This window comes from Medicago sativa, chromosome 2 (genome assembly GCF_051527215.1).
Source record: "Medicago sativa cultivar Bolivia chromosome 2, Bolivia_mono, whole genome shotgun sequence".
In the NCBI taxonomy this organism is placed as follows: Eukaryota; Viridiplantae; Streptophyta; class Magnoliopsida; order Fabales; family Fabaceae; genus Medicago; species Medicago sativa.
The window spans coordinates 11,107,766-11,130,781 of NC_140750.1; the positions used below are offsets into that span (position 1 = coordinate 11,107,766).

At 29.7% G+C, this 23,016-nt stretch overlaps 1 protein-coding gene and 1 long non-coding RNA gene across 2 annotated transcripts in view; both read left to right on the forward strand.

The window, feature by feature from the left end:
• LOC146944494 (uncharacterized) overlaps window positions 1–16,526 on the forward strand; it is a 34,056-nt gene extending 17,530 nt beyond the window's left edge. Inside the window, exon 2 of the mRNA XM_085747962.1 lies at window positions 16,392–16,526. Within this exon, the coding sequence (XP_085604088.1) occupies window positions 16,392–16,526 (135 nt within the window). The remainder of the gene's footprint in view (window positions 1–16,391) is intronic.
• Window positions 16,527–17,247: 721 nt separating this feature from the next.
• LOC146944495 (uncharacterized) lies at window positions 17,248–18,587 on the forward strand. Its single transcript, XR_015028140.1, has 2 exons — window positions 17,248–18,237; window positions 18,323–18,587. It is a non-coding gene; the product is annotated as an uncharacterized LOC146944495 (long non-coding RNA).
• The last annotated feature ends 4,429 nt before the right edge of the window (window positions 18,588–23,016 follow it).

Consider the following 23,016-nt stretch of genomic DNA (forward strand, 5'->3'; position numbering starts at 1 on the left):
TGCATTATTAGGCATTGTTTGAGTCAGTCAAGTTCATTCACCTACTAACTGAAAATTATAACAATGAAGTTTGGATGCCAATTTTCTAAGCCAAAAGTTTTACCAAACTTTATCAACATGACCATTTTCGGAAAAAAAGTGTAACTCTTTTTAGAATTACAACACAAGTGGATCGTAAATGGGTATGTTTCACAATAAAATCACTCTTCCTACACAATAAAGACACAATTTTTTGTATTGATATTGTAGAATTATTTTTTTCCTTCATAAAAAAATATCAAAAAAGAGCTTGAAATTAATTCTAACTATAACTTTTAAAAATATAGTCATTGTTATGGCAATGGGTACCCAATGGGTAGGGTACTATAGTACCCTTCCTCATGCCCATGTTTGTAAAAAATGCCCGTACCCGAGCCCGTACCCTCGTGGGTAACAACTTTAGTACCCTTCCCCATACCCTATGGGCACCTGAGTGCCCATACCCGTACCCATTACCCACACTTTAATTATAAAATGACAATAAAAAACATCACAATTGAAATAAAACTATGATACAATTTTTTTTAAAGCAACTCATAAAATAGTAGAAATCGTAGTATTTAGCCAAATAAAAAATCATCCAAAATATTCCTCGAAAATCAAAATAAAAACATTCAAAATACATATAAAAAAGTGCATGCTAAAATATACATCAAATTGATTTAAATCATAAATTTTTAGCCCGTGAGCGTTTATGCTTAAATAGCTAAATAAATTAAGTAATTGTACACCAAAAATAAATAAAAATATTTATTATATTATATAAATATGTATATGCGGGTCTGGGTAGTATAGTGCCCTTACCCGCACCCATACCCATCTAAATTTGCGGGTAATTACCCGGACCCAAGCCCATACCCATAAAAGCGGGGTTTTACCTACCCATTGTGGGTATTTTTTGCGGGTGTCCATCAGGCCTGGGTCCAATTGTCATCCCTAAATAGAATAGTAAAAAAGTAATAGAATAATGTGATAAGAATTGATTAAATTGATATTTAATAAGAACATCAAAGCATGGTCATAAAAATTGAAATCAATCTTTATGCAATCAAATATCATCAAAGCCTTGATCAATCATTATTAATGCCTAAAAAAATTCAATCTCCTACTGTACAAATTAATTTGTCATTATTTAATACGTAACTTTTTATTTCAAGAAAAAAACTTCCTTTTTTAAAATTTAAATGTGTATAAAATACATATAATATATATACATATATCACTATAAAAACATTATTATTTTTTAACATTGAACACTTTTTTTTATTTTTTTAAAATATTCTTGAAAAATGTGATAGAGTAGGGGATCTCTTATCTAAAAAAATAGCCATTTAAAAAATAATCGGTTAAATGAAATGCTAACTATTGATTGTTATATCATAAATGGGTATGTTTCACAATAAAATCATTCTTCCTGCACAACAAAAGCGTAATTTTTTGCATTGATATAGTAGAATTAATTTTTTTCTTCATAAACAAATATCAAAAAAGAGTTTGAAATTAATTCTAACTATATTCTTTTAAATCATTGTCATTTTTTAATGATAGAATAGTAAAAAAGTAATAATAGAATGTGATAAGAATTGATTAAATTGATATTTAATAAGAACATGAAAGCATGGTCATGAAAATTGAAATGAATCTTTATGCAATCAAATATCATCAAAGACTTGATCAATCATCATTAATGCCTAAAAAAGTTCAATTTCTTATTGTACAAATTAATTTGTCTTTATTTAATATGTAACATTTTTATTTCAAGAAAAAAACTTCCCTTTTTAAAATTTAAATGTGTATAAAATAATATATATATATATATATATATATATATATATATATATATATATGCGCGTGTGTGTGTATATATCACAATAAAAAATTATTATTTTTTAATATTGAACAGTTTTTTATTTTTAAAAATATTCTTGAAAAATATGATAGAGTAGGGATCTTTTATCTAAAAAAAATGCCATTTAAAAAATAATCAGTGAAATGAAATGCTAACGATTGATTGTTTTATCGTAAATGGGTATGTTTCACAATAAAATCACTCTTCCTACACAATAAAAAAACAATTTTTTGAATTGATATAGTAGAATTATTATTTTTCTTCATAAAAAAATATCAAAAAAGAGCTTGAAATTAATTCTAACTATATTTTTTAGTATAAATATTTTTTCATATAATTACATTTTGTTAAGTTTTTCATCATGATTCATACACTCAACATGGACTACTTTTTATTTATCATTTACCATTCCAACATATTTACTAACACCAGCAAGACAATTTCCCAAAGAACTTAGCGGCAAAATGATCATACACATTATAACGCGAATATCTACGATGGACTCCCAAATTCCTCTAAAAAAATTAATTAAAAAGCATCATGTTAACCAAAATAATTTATAAAAATATCTTCCATATTAAGATCGATGCTCTAGTAAAAAGGTAAACATAAAACCAAAACTCAATAATCTTGAATCATCATAAAATAAAAATTAGGTTAAAATGGGAACACAGACAAAGAAATAGAGAATAAAACAAATTTAAGACAAAAATAAAACTACAAAATATTCATTTCCTCGTAAAAAATGTTGTGTGTGGTCATAGATTTTATCAAAAAAATTTGGGCCCAAGAATGGTTTCAAAGAATGGGAGATTGAAGAGGAGAAAAAATGAAAAAGAAAGAGAGCGAGTCAAAAGAGAGAAAATGGGGAGCGGATTAGAGAGGTGAGGGAGACACATACTTGGAATGAATAGAGAGCTCTCTCTCTTTTATTTTGATTTGAAGGAGCACTTGAATAATTTGAATGAAAAATATAGAAAGAATTCAAAAGAGAAGGAGTAACCTACCCACGATTGTTGCTCAAATAATAAAAATGAGTTGATTGTTCTTTATGTGAGAAAAGATATGCATGATTTGCTTTTAACAACAATCAATGTGCTGATGTGGATTAATGTAAATGTGGTAGAAACCAATCATGATCAACTGTGAGAACAATTGTGTATTTGTGTAAGAGCAATTAATGAGGTTAAGCAAGATTGAGTGACAAGTGTACTTCTCAAAAAAAATAAGGCAAATATATATAATAGAGATGCAAAGTTATAATAATTCCAAAAATAATGCATAAGAATAAAACAACATTAGAGTGCCACGTGTCGTGACTTGAAAGAAATTCTAAAACATTAAAATGTGGTGACACATGTCAAGAAGAGAAGAGAAGAAAAATGAAATAGGTCCTAAATTTATATAATATAGATTTACTCATAATTCCGAAACGGTCCTTATTTTTTTATAATTTTCAGTGTGTCTAAGTCGTGAATTCAATTCACGTAGTGCTTTTAAACATTTAACTTCTGATTCTAAGATAATTGAATTCGCGTAGCTTAGGGGAATCATCAACAGCAGAACCAATTTAAGAAACATCACCATCTTCAGAAGCAGAAGCGTTGATTAGTCTTCCATTCATAATTTCATATCTATATAATATAAATTTACGGCCGATTCCATAGCCCTTTATGGAAATGTTTTTTCTCCTCCTATTCTTATGACACGTGGCACTCTCATCTTATTCTCTTTACAAATACTCTCACCACATTCATCCTCACAAAATACTCTCACTACATTCATCCTCAGAAATTTGTATTTAATGTTTATGTATAAAAGGAAGTTTTACAATTTCAAATTCTAATATTTGAAATTAAATTAGAAATCAAACATTTCGTATTCAAAAAATACAAACTTTAATAAAATATGCTTTTTTTGAATAATCAAATAATTTAAATTAAAATATTTGAATTCAGATATTAAAATAAAACAAGTAAGATCTAATTAAAATACGATTAATGGAATAATTATTTAAATATCAAAGAGATCAAACAATTGATATATGTCAAATAATAAAAATATGATTTGATTTGTCAAAAAAAAAATGATTTGATAAAAGTGTAACTTTTTAAAATAATTTAATTAGATTTGGTAGTAACCATTAATTTTTAATATAATTTAAGTTTATATTCTTTTGATTCTATTTTCAAAATATATATTGTATGATTTAAGTTTATATTCTTTTGTTTCTATTTTCAAAATATATATTGTATAGTAACATAGAAAGGAAATAAAAATTATGTTTCGTAAAAATATAGAAAAAAACGAACATATGCGTTCATAATTGAAAATAGATAATTGAAAATAGATTTATTTTTTGTGCTTTGCTTTAATTCAGAATTCTTTTTAATGATGTTGCAAACATAATTTTTTAAATCATAAATGATTTTTTTAGAAAAAAATCAGGAATATGCGTTCAGGAAAAAAAAAGGAAATATGCGTTCAGGAATATGAGTTCAGGAAATATGCGTTCAGAATTCTTATTAAAAAGGAAATATGCGTTCAGGAATTCTTATTAAAAAAAACGTATTGCTTTAGAAAGGAAAATATGAGTTTAAATCAGGACATATGCATTAATATATTCTGTGGTTGAAAAAACGTATTGCTTTATTAATTTTTTTTGTTTTTAAAGATGATCAGTAATGTTACACACATTTATGTGTGAGATCATTGCATTAAACATGACTTTAAATTGATAATGAAAGTGAAAATCCTCTAATTTAATTTCGATTGAGAATTGCCCAATGTGTATAGAAAGAAAGAAAAGCACCTATACTAAACTAACCTATCAAATATGTCTATAAATTAGTCATTCTAATTAGGACATAAAAAAATTGGGATTGGAGGTATGTAATTAGAATTAAAAATGTATCATTAAATAATATCGAAAATATAATTTCAGTTGATTCTATTTAATGTTCTTGCTAAAATAAATGTTGAACCTTCCCTAAAAAAAAATAAAGTAAGCCTTGAACCAAAAAAAAAAAAAAATCGGAATTGCGCTAAAAAAAATAATATTTCAAGGTCATTCCTCTAAAGTCGCAAATTCCGTTAAACAGATTTCACCAATTTGTTAAATCATAATAAATGATTTTTTAATTTTTTTATTAATATAGGGTTATTAAAATATTCCTTTTTTTTTTTAGGGAATAAAGTTTACTTCTTTTATACCATGCAAAACGTTTTGTAAATTGAGGGAAACAATAGTTTCGGTTGTTGAAATATATCGTTCCTTCAAAAAAGGAAATTAAATGTAGGGTCTGAAAACGTGGTCCATGATTTTTACTTTGACTCAAAAATGCATGATTAATTTTTTTAATTGATCCACAAACTTTGCTCCACCAAAAAATATATGGGTTAATTTAAATAACAATTAAATATAATTTGTTTCTTTATAATCTAAATGTCAATAACAATTAAATTTAAATATTTTATTGTTAATTTTATGATTTAGAGTATAAAATTCACTTTTAAATAATCATACTTAATCGACTTTAGTAAATTTTAACATAATTTAATTTTATTTTGGGTTGTTTCATATTTTATAATAGGGTTTAAAATTATATGTTAATGAAATTGTGAATAAAAAATAGAGAAAGATATGTATTCAAAATTTGATTATATTGAAATGAACCCGCAATGCTATTTTTCTTTTAAGTGTGTTAGATTATTTTTTTGTTAGACTATTAAAAATAAAAAATAAAATATCAAGGGACTAAAGCGTAGATTTTAACATAAAAGGGGAGGGGACTGTAATTCAAGCTTCTCTCAAGGGAGGGGAGTGAAATATTTTCTAATATGTTTTGAATAAGAGGGGAGGGAAGTGTATATTTTAACATAAGAGGGGAGGGGAGTGTAATTCAAGCATCTTTGAGGGGAGGGGAGTGTACTTTACTCAATAAGTAAACCAATCAAATTTTATAACATCGTCACATTTTAACACTTAAACCAATTACAATGTAGCATGTTTCTCTTTTATCTAATAATTCAATCAGATTACGTTGTTTTGTTTATTTGCATCATATTTTTTATTTAATCAAATTGCACTTTACTTATACCATTTATCTACATATACTTTATGTTTCTTCAATCATTTCATCTTCCTATTTCTCTTCTTTACAGCGTTGTCAAACTCTAAAAAAATTATCAAGGTACCAAGATCTGATAACATCTCTTATATCAACCCAATCAAAATTAATTGGTTCCACCCTATTTTTCCTCATGGTGCCTATAAATAATGCTACAACTGAATTCTTTAAATATTGCTTTTTTTTTGGGTTCTTAATTCCTCTGAGTTTCCATTATATTAAAAACCATCATTTTATATTCAATCATCTCTCTATTTTTTCAGACTATGTCTCTTTTTTGTTTAATTTTCTTCTTTTTTAGCAAGGAGTGAAATATGTTGGTTGTTCTTCGACCAATTATTTTTTAGTTTTGACTAAATTTTATTGATTTGTTCTATTTTTTTAAGTTATGTAGATTCATTCAAAAATAGAAGCACAAGACTATAAGGATTGAAGTTCAACACTATAAATAATATTCTTTTTAAAGGCACCGCAAATTATTTAGAGTTGTATGTTTTACGAAACTAATTTAAGTTGTATAACATCTCAGAAATATTTGTATATGTATATGTATACATACAAAGTTGTATATTATAATGAATGCATACGTTGTAGAGTTGTATATATCTAATCAGACAACAAAATATTGAATGCCTTTGGCATTAATTTTTTTTGGGTGTTCAAAGAACTCTGAATCTACATATTTAAGGAGTTAAAGAAGGAAAGGGTCTATTCTGAGTAACTTTGGTGTTGCTGCAAATCTTGGATCTTATCGGACAAAAAAAAAATATTTGACAAATTTTGCTTTTATTTTAATTAGGCAATGTTTTGATTTGCATCAATTTGTTTTAATTTTGATTAGGCAATCATTAAACTGTGACAAATTAACATGTGTCATTTTTATGTTGTTGAGCCAATCATAGTGCCTCATTTTGGTTTTATTACATCATTTTTTTTCAATTTGCTTCAAATAATATTTTACTTATACTATTAACCATATGTACCTCATGTTTCTTCAATCATTTCATTTGCATATTTCTCTTTCATAGAGTGTTGTAATGACATCAAGATCTGATAACATCTCTGAGATCAATCCAGTGAAGGAATCATAGAGCATATTCGTTCAAATTGTTCGTAATTCGTTCATGATGTCAATCATGACACACCTGTTTACTTGAGAAATATTCAAATGAATAGCTCTTAAAATGAATATACATGTCAATCTATTTATAAATTAGGCAATGATCCACAAACGATTACACGGACATAATTTTTTTAATTGTCTACAATGATATTCATTGTGCCATTTTTCATAAGGAAAGTAAATAATTACGGGTCTTATTATCAAAACATATAAGGCAAAAGGTATTGGATCCATTTCCATTCTCATGTAAATTGTTTGTCAACGACAATAACAAGAATATTTGTGATATTTGGGAAGCTGAGAAATTTATGGATTTCAAATAAATAAAATATCTTTGTTTTTTTTTTTTGCATCAAAATACATATACCAAATACCGATATATTTTTAACAAAAAATACCAAAATATTAATGTGCACTCCACCATTCGTAATTTAGACTTTGACTGTAATATCTATCCTGGCAAATTTTGGAACATATTTCAAAACCAATTGGACAAACTACTCATAAACCTCTAGCGAAACTTAATTTTTTTTGAAGGAAGCGAAACTTAATTTTAGTTACCGATAATGTTTCCTTTCATATAGTGTATACTCTAATTTGGTGTTGAACTAATATTTGAATTCTTTATATAAGAAGTATTCACATTTAGTGCTTTGAATATAATTTCTTCCGGCGTAGTTAACTTTTGGAGGACCTAAAAATATTTACAATTCAATGTTAGTATATTTTTAATTATGTGCGCATATTCACTTATGAAAAAATAAAATTAAAAATTAGGGCAAAAAAAATCCTTATATCTTCTAATTAGAATGATTTCCTCAAATGCAAATGACTTTCACTTTCATTCGTATTCATTGCTTTTGAATTACATAAGGCTATAAACTACTATCAATTAGACTTTCACATTTATTGTTGGTATGCACCTCAAATATGGTAACCTCCGTTGAAGCTACGGAATCGTTGGCATAATTGCATGCAACTTGGCTTAATGGTGATTTGTTCTCACATTTATAGAGAAGGTAATTGTTGTGCAGATGCTTTGGCTGCGTTGGGTCAAAATGTGACTTATGATACTTGGTTCCAGTCTATGCCGGCTTCTCTTTCGGTAGATTTTGCTAGAGACAGAAATGGCCTGCCTAACTATAGATTTCCGTAGGCTTTTTGTCTGTTCTTTTTTGTTCTTGTTGTTTTTTTCTTGAGGGTTTTGGTCTAGTCCCCCCTCTTTTGTACATAATTTTCCCCTTTTTTTAATAATATTATTTATTAGGTTGGCGGTAGAGGATGGGTGTCCTGTGGGGTGCCAACCTAGTTGGGATGCTTCAGCGACACCTTGATGCCTAACCTTCCTATTGGCCTTATCAAAAAAAAAAAAACATATGTGAAACTAAAAAACAATGCTTAAATGCATGTTAAAAAAATAAGGTCAAACATAGACACATTATGTTCTAACAGGTTGGTTGGTGGTGGTTTTATATAAGGCGATTTATGTTCGTTTATTTCTTAAGAAGCAAGAAAGAAATGTAAAAGGAAGAAACAGATATGAAAAAGGAATTCGAACATGAGAGAAGATGAGGAAACAAATGTGTTTTATTCGCAGGAGTATATGGAATAATGGGAGTTGTTGGTAATATTATAAGTTTGTTGAAGAAGTTGGATATTTCTAGGTAATTATTTTACAAAAAAAATAGATTCAATTAAAAAAAAATCCACATAATTTTAAATGTCTAATGAACATATATTTTGTCAACTCAGATTTCCATCAGATTAAAAAAATCAGTTTTCCATTATCACTTGCCACCAAAGACCGAAAGTAAATGAATTTGAAATAAGAGTGGTTGAATGAAAAGATTCACGTGGAAGAGAATGATATCCAAAAACTATATTTTAAGCAAACAAATTAAACAAATGACATCTAAAAATTAAAGTAAAAACAGTTCATCATAAGTTTGTGACTTTCGAGAGATCCTACGTCAAGTTTGATCATCATATTAGACTAAGAGAATCAACACAAATCATTTTGACACCACATTTTCACCCTAAAATTAAGGCATTAGATATATGGATGATGAAAACGAACAAAGAAAAATTGGTATGAAAATGAACAATATGAACATTACAAATGGTATGGAAGCGAATGACTTCCAATGACGAAAATTCAAGATAAAAAATCAAACAAATTACATCCAAAATTTAACAAAACAGTTTATCATATTTTTGGGACTTCCATAGAAGCCTAAATGAGGTTGGATAGTCATATTAGACCAATAGCAACCACACAAGTGAGATTGACACCAAATATTCATCCAAAGCCTGAAGGCACTGGGTATATGAGATATCACACTAATATGTTATCCGAAGTATACTCTTGCATCAACTATGTAGAACGTTAACTTATACTTCACACATTAAAATCATTTAATTATGTGACTATATGCATCCTCTTATTATGTGACATAATCATATAAAGTCAAACAGAGACACAACGTGTTCAAAAAGGTGAGTTGATGTTGATTTCATAGAGGAGGTTTATGTACCTTTATTTCATGAGAATAGAGACCGGAAATTAGAAGAAACATAAAGTACTTGCAAAAAACACAAGGGATACTAGGGTTAAGTATCGTATTCTAGGGTTTAGACTGATTATTGGATGCTTTGAGAATGCTCTCAAGGTGGTATTTATAGCCTACTATGGGCTTCGGCTTCGGTTTCGGTTGCTTGGTTCCCAAGCAACAGTGGTATTTGTGTATTTTACGCATTTTCTAGAGGTTTCTAGAAGCTAAGAAGGGTGGCGCCCTAAGGTGAGCGCGCTTAAGCCTCAGGAGCCCTTCTGGAGGGCGCCTGAGCCATTCTAGAGGGCTTAGAGCCTTTCTGGAGGGTTTTTATGTCTTTAGGAATATTATGACGGTTCACAGTCCCCCAAGCACGAGTCTTGGGACAAGGCGAAGTGATGAAAATATGGGACTAACCCTTCTGGAGGGCACCAAGTCTTTAGGAAAGTATTGACGGTTCACAGCCCCCCAAGCACGAATCTTGGGACAAGGCGAAGTGATGAAAATATGGGACTGCCCCTTCTGGAGGGCACCAAGTCTTTAGGAAAGTATTGACGGTTCACATAATGAATACGAAAAAGAAGTTTGAACATGAGAGAAATGATAAAGAAAAAATGTAGTGTGTACTTTTTCTATGAGATTGTTAAAGGAGTAAGAGATTTCTTGGTAACTATTTTACCAAAAAATTATACTTAATTAAAAAAATGTCACATCATTTTAAAATATTTACTAAATATGTATTTTGTCAACTTAGTATAACAACATAAACATTTTTTCATTGTCACATGCCACCAAAGACCAAAATTGAATTAAAAATAGCATTAAAGAGAAAGACATCCAAAAACTAAATTTTTAGATAAAAAAACCAAACAAATGGCATCCGAACATTACTAAAATAGTTCATCATAATGCTAAGACTTAGACTACAAAGGGAGACTACATATGTAGCATACACTGAGTTGGATCATCATATTAGGTTAAAGGCAATCACGCAAGTGAGATTGACATCATATCTTAACTTAAAATGTCAAATAAGCATTTATTGTTCAACTCAGCATAAAACATCTACAGTTTTCTATTTCCAGATCCCGCCAAAGATCAAAATTGAAATGTTTTGAAATAATAGAGGTTGAATAAAAAAAATAGCACATCCAAGAAATAAAATTTAAGACATAAATTGACACCACTCTAATTCACCAAAAAATCTTAAGGCATTATGTATATGAGTCTTCTCACTTATATTTTTCTCACCATCTAATCTTGAATCCAATATAGAATATAAACTCACATATGACACATTAGCATATCTCTCTCAAGTGTGGGACTCTTCGCATTTGTGATTTGTTGACATAGACAAGTAATATCATATTGGATCACTACATGGTAAAACATGTGGGTTGATGGTGGTTTCATGGATGAAGGTTTATGTTTCTTTCTTACAAGAAAGGAGAGAAAACAAATTATAAATAGAATGAAGATGAAAAAAGAATTTTAAGAAGAAAGAAATGATCAGAAATCTTCTTTATTATACTCATTTAAAAAAAACATTACATAATTGTAAATGTCTAATAAACATGTATTTTGTCAACTCAACATAACATTCATGCAATTTTCCATTGTCACATGCACTAAAGACAAAAAAATAAAGGAATTTGAAATAATAAATCCAAAAACTAAAAAAACAGTTCATCATAATGTTGTGACTTCTGGTTGATTCTACATTGAATTTGATCATCGCATTAGACGAACAGATACCACAAAAGTGAGATTGACATCACATCTCCACACTAAACCTTAAGGCATTAGGTATATGAATTCAACGGTTACTCTTGCAGCCAATGCGAAACTTAACTCACACTTAACACATTAACATTTATTCCTTAAGTACGAGACTCTCTGCATCTGCGGTCTACCATCATGAACCAATGCTACTTCCCCACAAAGTTGAATCGGGTTATGATATCATCGTCGGACCTTCTAAGGGAATCAACATTGGTATGGGTCGACTCATTGGATAAAGAGCAACCATGCAAGTGTAAGAGTTTGTTCAACTTCCACTGCTCTATTCAATGTTAGACTGTAACTGACACTTGATAAATCACAACATATTCTCTCCTCAAGTACGGAGAAATTCTAGCCCGTGCTTGGCACGGGTCCACATACTAGTTCCGATAATGTACCATGTGAATCTTATGAAGTGGAAACTATTTCAGATTTCTTCATCTCCGGCGTCCAAACACGCCATACACCCCACCGCTAGCGAACCCCGTCGTCACAAAACAGATGAAATTCATGGATGGCAATTGCCAAAAGAATGAGACGGTGAGAGTGGGATTCCCGTACGGAGCGGCGGAGTAATCGGTGTCGAGGATGGAGGAGCGGTTTTAGTCCTTAAAAAGGAAACCAAAGAGAGGATGCAAGAGATCATGAAGTGCAATGGAAAAAGGGAGAGTATGTGGAAGTACATAACGAGAGAAGAGGAAGACGATGGAAGTTGGAAATTAATTTTAATTTAGGGATATTTCAGACATTCTGGGGTGTAACCATGTTTTCAAGGGGTGTTATTAGAAAAATTCTAATCTTAATCATAAGGTAACTTTTAATACTTTTAATTTTTATTTATTTATATTAAGGTGTTCAATCTTAATTAATTTACACTACAAGACTTATAACAAATAAAATTTTATATCAAATTTCTTTCATCTAGATGTCCTTAAATTCACTACTTACATTCATAAAATTTCTTCCATTCCAGAACCCTGAAGGTGAGAACAAAAACATCTCCTTCAATCAAATTTCTTCTTCTTTATTCTTCCCTATTGATCAATTCTTGTTTATTTTTCATTCTTCCCATTTTGATTGTTCAATTTTGTCGTTCCAAACTGCCGCAGTTACCAATTATAGCGAGAATTGTCATTGTTTCTAGAACCGCGTCAGACGTGACTTGATTTTTTTTATTTAAGCAATCAACCTAATAAAATATGCTAACACGCATAGACCTACCTCACCATCAGCCAAAGCCTTTAAGTCCAAACAAAAGAATAAAAGCCTCATGATATAACTATTTCAGCAGCAACTGAAAAAAATGCTAGCAAACTCCAACAACATCACAGCGACAACACCTGCTAGCAGTCCTCAAAGTACAACGGATGACTTACTCAATTGTTATAATTAACTACCGCACAACCAAGAAAAATCAAATCAAAAAGAAAAATCAAGTCTCCATACCTGATGTGGTTATGGAAATATCGACAATTCTCACGATATTTGGAATCAAACGAACGACGACGATTCTCGCTAAAATTGAAAACTACGACAGTTTGGAACGACAAAATTGAACAATCACAATGGGAAGAAGAAATTTTATGAATGTAACTGATAAATTTAAGAACATTCGATGAAAGAAATTTGATGTGAAATTTTAATTGTTCTAAGCCAGGTGTAAATTAATTAAGATTGAACACCTAAATATAATTAAGGCAAGATTACATTAGGGGTCCTTTATCTTATTTATTTGTAACATTTTGGTCCTTTATCTTTATTTTTTCCCGTTTAGGTCCTTTATCTCTCTTAAAAGAACATATACATCTTTTTTCTCATTTTTTATTAAAAAATACATAATGTTATTTTTAAAAATATATTTTTATTAGAAATGAAAAAAAAAATACAGAAATATGATGAAGATGTACATCATCTTCTTCCTTTGAATCTTCATCATCTTCTTTAAATAAAAAAAAATTCTACTAGAATATATCTCCAAATATCGTGAATTAATGTTATATTCACCTCAAATCTTCTTTTAAACACAAAAATTAAAACATTAATTTCACAAATGTTGCAAGGCGGATGGTGTCACTGGCGGAAGAGTTAGGCTTTACGAAAGTTAAGATTGTTCTGGAAACAACAAAATTGATGTGCAAAGCTGCTCTCAATTTTGGGGTTATTTTTATGCCGGATTTGAATATTGAGTTAGAAAATAATAATAATAATAATAATAATAATAATAATAATAATAATAATAATAATAATAGTAATAATAATAATAATAATAATAATAATAATAATAATAATAATAATAATAATAATAATAATAATAATAATAATAATAATAATAATAATAATAATAATATATGGTGTGACAATTTATATAACTAAATTTTTTTTTGTGATGAAACTAAATCTCTTTCTCTATAGGGTTTTGATTTTTGTGTTTAAAAGAAGATTTGAGGTGAATGTAACATTAATTCATGATATTTGGAGATATATTTGTGTAGAATTTTTTTGATTCAATAAAGATGATGAAGATTCAAAGGAAGAAGATGAACATCTTCATGATATTTCTGGATTTTTTCATTTTTAATAAATATATATTTCAAAAAATAAAATTATGTATTTTTTTAATAAAAAAAATGAGAAAAATGATGTATAAGTGCTTTTATGAGAGAAAAAATTGACTTATTTATTTGACATTTAATGTTGTCAATGTATATTACGTTTTGATTGGTTGATATTACGAGGGGGTAAATACCCCATAAACAAGAGAGGGTAATCTAGAAAAAAAACCATTGAAAATTGAAAAGCTTGACATTTTTAAAGAATAATTAGTTAACTACCAGAAATTCTATATAGAAATCTCATTGTATTGATTTTTCAATCTTCCATAAAAATGATTCCTTATGAGTTTTCTCAATCAAGTTTTCAAAGCTCTTTTCACTCAATTTCTGCAAATCCTCATAATTCTAATAGCAAAAGAAATTTGAAATATAGAAGTTCACTCCCTTTATTCCCAAAACAGCAGCATTTTTCACTCTTAAATGGTTTTTGGAGATTCAACTGTTAACAGTTAAGTATCTGTCATTTTGCGAAGAAGTGCCACACCCAGGTTTGTGACACATCACATAACCTTTTTGGGAAATGTAGTTTTCTCATGAACATTAACCCATGCAACTCAATTATAGGACTCTTATTTATGCTACATTATTCAGTTCCATGCATATATAAAAGGACCTGAAAGAAACTATCAGCTCCCACATATCAAAACTCATTTACATGATGTACATCCAAAGAGAATATTGGCACAATATTTATATGCAATCTTAGTTAGTCACATCATGAACTACACAATGTTTTTGGGTTTATATTTTAGTGAATTTTTTTGTATAAAACTCTTGGTATTTATAAGTCACATTTTAATTTTAAAAAAAGTCACATTTTAATTCGAGTTGAGCTGGTAGACCCATATAGGGTACAAAGTTCTTCCAATGTCTAGAACATGAGAATTCAGTTATCTAATTGAATGAGATAGAAGCTAGAAAATCTGAAGCTTACAAATGATCAATATTGTATTGATTGAAATAGCATTTTCCCCCCTTTTCTTTGACATGGCAAATTAAAAACATGAGACTATTTATTCACAAATTGACAAAAGGACCTCAAAAGTGTAGAATATATTCTCAATTAATGGATTACTTCAGTTTGAGGCTCCACATGCACAATTAAACAATTAGGTAAAATGTAATGTGAGAAAATGAAGATTGTTTGCATTTGATTTATAAATCGGTAGCTGATAATACTCGATTCACACTTAAAAATTGTTCGTTTTAGATGAGATGAATTTAATTTTAAATTCGCCTATTTTGTGAATACATACATTCTCCCCATATTTTGCACACATCACATAGTCTTCTAGGAGATTAGACTCTAGTTTCACCTTATAATTCAAACTTTAGACTTAATTCAATCTCAAAAGTTAGCTTTTAAACTAGTGTTGCATCTATTTACAACCATTATTTTAATCATATCCTAATGAAAAATCATATTCAAAAGACCAAAAACAGCATTTTGCTAGCCAGAGAGCTAAGCCTCCCTGATTCACATATTGCTCCTAGTAGATTACAACTCATATGCATGATATTTATCCAAATTAAGGGAATGTTGACATACTAATTAGTTAGTCACATCATGAACTACACATTTCATCTAATTTTATATCATTATTGCTTTCCTCACCACCCCATCTTCATCAAGCCAACCCAATATAAGTCACAAACTACAGTAAGACTTACCAACAACCTGGAGCTTTCTTTTCTAGAAAAACAGCACAAAATTCCAACCCTTTTGAAATAACTTGTCCCCCAAGATTGATATTGACCCTTAGACCAACTGTGTTACCTTCATTGGTGTAGCATTGTAGCTAGGCCTATCTCAATGGCTCAAAATTCACCCTTACTATTTAACTAGGACCCATTATTACTTAATATCATAACATCAACCCCTAATGTCCACAAATACTAGTTTTAATAATAAGAATCTTATCTTTGATACTTTCTTCTTTAAGATAAGATGAAATATTTTCCATCAAAATGAGACATAATTTGACAAGCTTACAAGTCACATGCTTGAACAAGCTAAGCTCACTTCCTCATTATGATTTAAGAGGGTCAATGATGATGTTCTCACGTGAAGTTTGTTGGAATTATACCAAATTTTGTGCTATAAAACAAGCCTTCACATGTGTCCCTCATTTGAACTACTTGTAGAAGCATATAAATGAGGCCCCTAAGGTTTTGAAATGATAAATAATGTGAGGTTTAGGCACTATTTAAGATAAGGGTGACATTTTTTTTGTACTTGTTAATCACTTTTAAGAAGTGACAACCACTAATTGCCGGCATGATTTAACTGAAAACTATGCATTTAAGATGAAATTTGGAAATACAGAAAGCACGTGTATTTGTGTCAAATATAAGGACAAGTGGAGCCTTGGCATTGGATATGAGGAATTGGATGGAAATTTCAAATGTGGATTCAATAAGCACATTGTTTTCCTGCCATGAGATTTTTTATCTTCAATAAATTGTGTGCCAAGGGTTACTAGTTTGAGCAATTTGAGAGACACAAAAATGATGGGATGCATGAGTAAAAGATTTGCCAAGTGGAGAAGAATGGTGAGGCAACAACAAGGGAAGATTTATATTATGAGGATTTGCATCACTATGCTTCTTAATTGGCATAAGTATGCTTAGTCATAAGCACTTTTTTTAGTATTCTCCTAATCAGCTTTTAGTTTTAGGTGTTATAATATATACATGTATCTACCTAGATATAGCTCAATGGATTGTACTATTTGACTGTTGAGCATAGTCACTATAGCATATAGTAGTACTAATAAATGAATTTGTGTATGTAATAACATCAAGTGGTTGAAAACCAACCTAGAAATGTAAAATCTCCTCCTCACTCATTCTCTCTCTCTCTCTCTCTCTCTCTATATATATATATATATATATATATATATATATATATATATATATATATATATATATATATATATATATATATATATATAGGGTTATGATAGAAGACACCTTTTGTGAAGGTGTCTTTTAGCAAAGTTATAACTAAAAAGTGAAAATCACACCTTAAGGTGTGACTTGATAAAAGACACCACCAAAGGGTGGCTTGTAACAAAACCCATATATATATATATATATATATATATATATATATATATATATATATATATATATATATATATATATATATATATCACCCCCCTAGCAGTTCTTTGTTTTAGTATTTATTGTTTGTCTGGTCTCAAATGCATGTATAGTCAAGCATACCTGTTTTGGCATAATTCTTTGCTTCTGTCATGTCTCACATCTTGAATGTTTTTTGAAACCAACTAATTCCAACAGAAATTACTTTTACTTAGACAGGATTATTAATAATAATTAGAGGTCAATTACCTTTTTCTAAATGGTATTTAGAAACTTAGTTAGCACCATTGGTATCTAATTATGTAACCTTACTTGGTAAATTCAACATTTCAATTCTAGATTTTCACTAGAACATGATACATTACTTCATCTTCTATAAAATTATTAGTCACAACTCACAACCTGCAATATAATAAAAATTGTACAATTATCAAATCAAGTTAACTATATTGTAACCAAAAAAAAAAATCAAGTTAACTATAGCTAAGGTTGTTTCTCTATCACAGGTGAAATCCTTGCTGAACTATATATTAATTTGTGGTCCAATGATACATAAAATATATTTGGCTTGGCAATATCGAAACTATCCATCCAAGATACTTTTTTTTTTTTTTTTTAATATTCTACAAATTAAGTTAAAAGGGTAGATAACATATAGGGTAATAGGGACAGGGAGGGTTGGCCACTCCTTTTAGGATGTGTTGCAGCAAGGACAGTGTGATATAGACCACTTTGGCATCTACAATTCCATTATCAGGCCGTTTTCAAGTCACCAATTATATACTCTCTCCTCCACAACATTATTTCTTCCATTATATATAAATCATATTAAGTTCTAAGGAGCTAAAAGAACATTTTTGTTGTCTAGGCTTTATTTGGCAGGACCCTTCTTCTCAATGAAATTTCCAAAGTCTGAGTTATGCAAAAGGTGGTCAAGGCAATTAAGGGAGCAGAAAACAAGATTTTATATCATGTGGAGGTGTATGGTCATTCTTCTAATGTGGCAAGAGTGGCCATGATGATACTTAAAGTGACCGACAAAATCAAGGTAATATAACTTTTACCAAAGTTACAATGGTACATCTGATTCTACCAAATTTACCGTCAATCAAAACCTACATCTACTCTTGTAGATAACTTCTGGTATGTTTGAAATCAAGTTGAAGAATCACCTTCAAGAGCGCTTTGACTCATTCCTTGGAAGTGTAACTTCTTTATGAGATGCTACACACTTTATTTTAGGGATAGACAAGCAGTCAAGCATGAAAATCGTGGCTCTACTTCGATTTCTCTTGTTTTTGTTTGGACACTCGAGTCTAACATACTTTTGTATTTGTGAATTTTATTTTATTTAATGAGAAAGCTTATGATCATTGTCAATATATGTATTTGAGAAAATCTATGCATAATCCTTTTTCATTTTAAATCTTCTTTCTTGTTGAGACTCGATCTAAATTTTTTGTGCTCACAACAAGGGTTTAATCAGTAGAATTGGCCAACCTACGCCAATCCTGCTACTAATTGTACTAACGTGTAGTATTATGCTAATACCTAACAAGTGCTCGAAAGACATATACTAAAAATTTAAAAAATAGAAATATTGTTTAGATAGTAGTGCATTAAATTCATTGCAAATTAAATATTGTTCTTTTCATTAAAAATAGTTATAGATTTAGTTTCTTAAATTTGTTAACAATACCTTTTTATAAATTAGTACATTGTGAAAAATTGTGTGAATGGGTGATAATGAATAAATTTACAATTTTTCCGTAGCTTTGATAGACATTCACAAACTTTTGTTGAGCTACTAAAAGCTAGTCCTTTTTTTCAACGGCTTGAATTCCTCACACAAACAACTGTTGTGTCCTGTGGTTTACTTAAAATCATACTATTTATTCAGATAAAAAAAAATGTATATTATTATTACTTCCATCATCTCTGCATTTTCCATCACCATCACTCTATTGTCATAGCTTCTTACTTTCTTTAGTGTAAAATACAAGGGTGTTTATCGGATAGGACACCTAGACTTTGTACATGTTTTTGGTTTTACGCTCGTATGTCACAGCCACACGTTTGAGAGAGACTGGCCGTGAAAATAAAGAAGCTACTATTTATAGCTTCTCTTTAGGGGGAACGTTTAATTAATATGCCTCCACCGTCAAAACAAACGCTTACTTTGTGTCTTTTGGACCTCTCCATCAGCCTCTGGCGGAGTCATGACCCAAACAGCTAAAATACAAAGGTGTTGAGGGCATTCGAAGATGGAAATGCAGCAATGCTTCGGTCGGTTTAAATCTAGGTGTGTCACAACAAATACACTAACCATTTGTTGGTTTCAACGTTTAAGGATAGTAGAAGCACGTTTTTGCTAAAGCTAGTATTATCAACTTCTGGTTTTCACGGTAAAAAAGTGGTCCAAACGCACGATTAATGTTGTGGTTAGTGCACGACCAAACACTCACTAATACACATACATAACAAAGCATAGATGATTAAGAAGATATCAAATATTTCATTTTCTCACTTTACTAGGGCTTACTATTCTAATGTTGCAAAGCTACAGCAGAAATCTATACAACATTAGCTCACTAAGCTTGCACTACAATGCAACAATACACATTTTTCTGCGGAGTAGTTAACCCTGCCATACTTTGGCCTCTCTGGATGGTTAAAATCAAGAAGAAAAAAAATCATAATTATTATTTTTTTCAAAAAAAGCAACTATATGCTTAAATAAGGGACAACATTCAATCTAATGTTTGTACCATAAAAAATGTGTTAAGATAAATCAAAGGGTTTTTGAGTAAAAAGAAAGGGCATATAGAGCAAACCTTCATCTGTAAATTACTGGTACCAACCCACATAGGCAAAATTAATAAAAGCATAAATTTAACCGAACATAGAAAAGGTTATTAGAAAATTCAACTTGCCCTACTATTTGAAAAATCAAATGACTACAAAGTATTCTTCTTATATTCACTTCCGTATCAAAATAAGTGACTCATTTAACCATTTCACACATGTTAGTTTAAGTGGATAAATAAAAGGGAAAATTGTATTTTCACTAAAGTAACATTATTAGGTATTGGTGTATTTATCGTTATCATGAATGTAAAGTAGAAGATGTTGTATTGAAAATGATGATATTAATTTTAATTAGATAATACAATTGGAAAAAATCGTTAATGTTGTATTATAAATTGAAATGATGAGTTATTTTGAGAGGTTTATACTTGTGTGTAATGTGGTTCTCTCCTCATTTTTGCACACAGATATTTTTATAAGTTTGTTCTAAACTATTTAAAAGATTGTTTTTTTAGACTTCAAAGTTTGCTATCACACATCTGAAAATGACCTTTAATACCTTTAACTGCAATTTTCGGCTTAATTTTCTCTTTTGGAGCGAACAGTTGTTAACTACCGATGAAGGTATTTTAGCCATTTTTAAGTGTGCGGTAGCAAATCATTTAGTGCAAACAGCAATCTTCAACTATTTATGTTATATAACAAGCCCAATTAAAAAAATTCTAAACTAAAAGCCCTCTTGATAGTTTTATAGTTCCTGACTCCATGTTTGCACCCATATCCCTAGATTCAAGACACTAACTAGTTACAAATTACCATATTCATGAAGAAACCTTCACATGGTTGCACATTCCATCATCATCAATGTGCATTTAAATTCTAAATAGGTGAGAAACTTCAAACTCTAATGCATTGAGTCACATAAATTGCAAATTGTATTGTATTGTCACATAATGAAACATTAATAAATAGGTTGACATTCAACATCATATAATGGATGGATTGTAATGTATACCTTCTCAATCAAAGATTGCACATTTCAAAGCCAACAAATGTTACAAGTTAGACATGAGTTAGGAATCATACACAACACAACCAATGATCCAAACATCATCAAACATAATACACACAACATAACCTCTACCATCCAAAAAGCTGATTCAACAATTAGAGCAAATGCAATCAACCATCCTGATCACTTCAAACAAGTTATTCTACTCCGCTTAATTATATAGTATTTTTTTTATTTAACACTTTTGTTTTAATTTAATAACCAAACACTAATTGCCTATAAAGCACGAACGCCGGACAAGACACGGACACCGACACACTGACATATATAATAATTTGAAAAAATAACATAATTCAACGTAATCATAAGTGTCGTGTTGGTATCGGTGTCGTACACTGACGCGTGTCCAACATTGAAACACACTTAATCCGAGTTCATGCTTCATAGCTACTTGCAAGAGGTTATTTACAAACAACAGATTCTTGCTAAAACTTTGCATGCAACTGAAATTGATCAATTGGGTTATAATAATCACTACTACAAACTACACATATTGTTCTAACTTCGAATCAAAATTTCATATGAATTGTAATACAGTGACCCCCATTGCAGCAGCATTACACAAAAACAGAGTCACTAGAAGCTGATGTTGTTTTTGAACCACCGGAAGTATAACCGCTGCTTTCACACACACATACACAAACACAATGACAGTTAACCATTCAAAATTTTCTAATCAATTATAAAAAATATGTATGCCTATCGAAGCAGTTTATTCTTTTAATGACAAATGTTAGTAAATTAGTTGTCAGATTAATTTTTCTCTTTTGTTGGAGTTTGAAATCAAGACTACACACATTATACGAAATAGCTAGAAACGTCTCTGAATTTACAACGTTCAAATTCGTCCCTACATTAAGTCTCACAGTTAACGGTGATGGCGTGTGACGTTAAGCGCTGGATTACCAACTTTGATGCCACCTATTAAAAAAGGGCAACCCGGTGCATTAAAGCTCCCACATACGCAGGGTCCGGGAAGGGGTCCCACCATTTGGTGTATTGTACGCAGCCTTACCCTATTTTTACACAAGAGGCTGTTTCCAGGACTTGAACTCGTGACCTTCCAGTCACATGACAACAACTTTATCAGTTGCGCCAAGGTTACCCCTCATATGCCACCTATTCTTGGACGAAATTGATCAAAAATTTTGAATTTTTATTTAGACTTTTTTCATAAAATGAAAGTGATTAGAAATTGTTACGTTGTCAAATTGGTCTTTGAATTATTCATTAAAAATCAAAATGATCACTGAATTATGTTACTCAATATCAAATCAATCCCTGGATTATTTATCTTAATCATCAAACTAATCCTTAATATTGTCAAATAAATGCTAAAAAACAAAAAAATGTGTTTAGATGTTATATATTAGGCTTAATAGCACTTTTGGCCCTCTATGTTTAAAAACTACAAATCTGCCCCTTATGTTTTGGTTTTTTTGCACTTTTGGCCCCCATGGTCAATTTTGACCTGGTCCAAGCTGACATGGCACCCACATCACTTATGTGAGGGGCCAAAATCGCAACTTTTGCAAACATAGGGGGCCAAAAGTGCTATTAAGCCTATTTTTTTAATTCTTTTTCTTTTTTTTCCATTTTTTTTTGTTTTGAAAAAATTAAAAAAAGAGGGAAAATTAATAAAAATTGAAAATAATGAAAAAAATACTGAAAAAATTTAAAAAAAATTGGAAAAATTAATAAAAATGAAAACAAAAATATGCAAAAAAAAAAATCGCATGACATGTGTGTATATACATACCACATCATTAAATCATTTTAATAATAAAAAAACATTAAAAACTGAAAATCTTTTAAAAATAACAAAAAATCAGATTATTTTTTTAAAAAAAATAAAAGATTGATTTTTTTATTTTAAAAATAACAAAAAATCAGATTATTTTTTTCGAAAAATAAAAGAAAAAATCAGAAAAGACATTTAGATTTTTT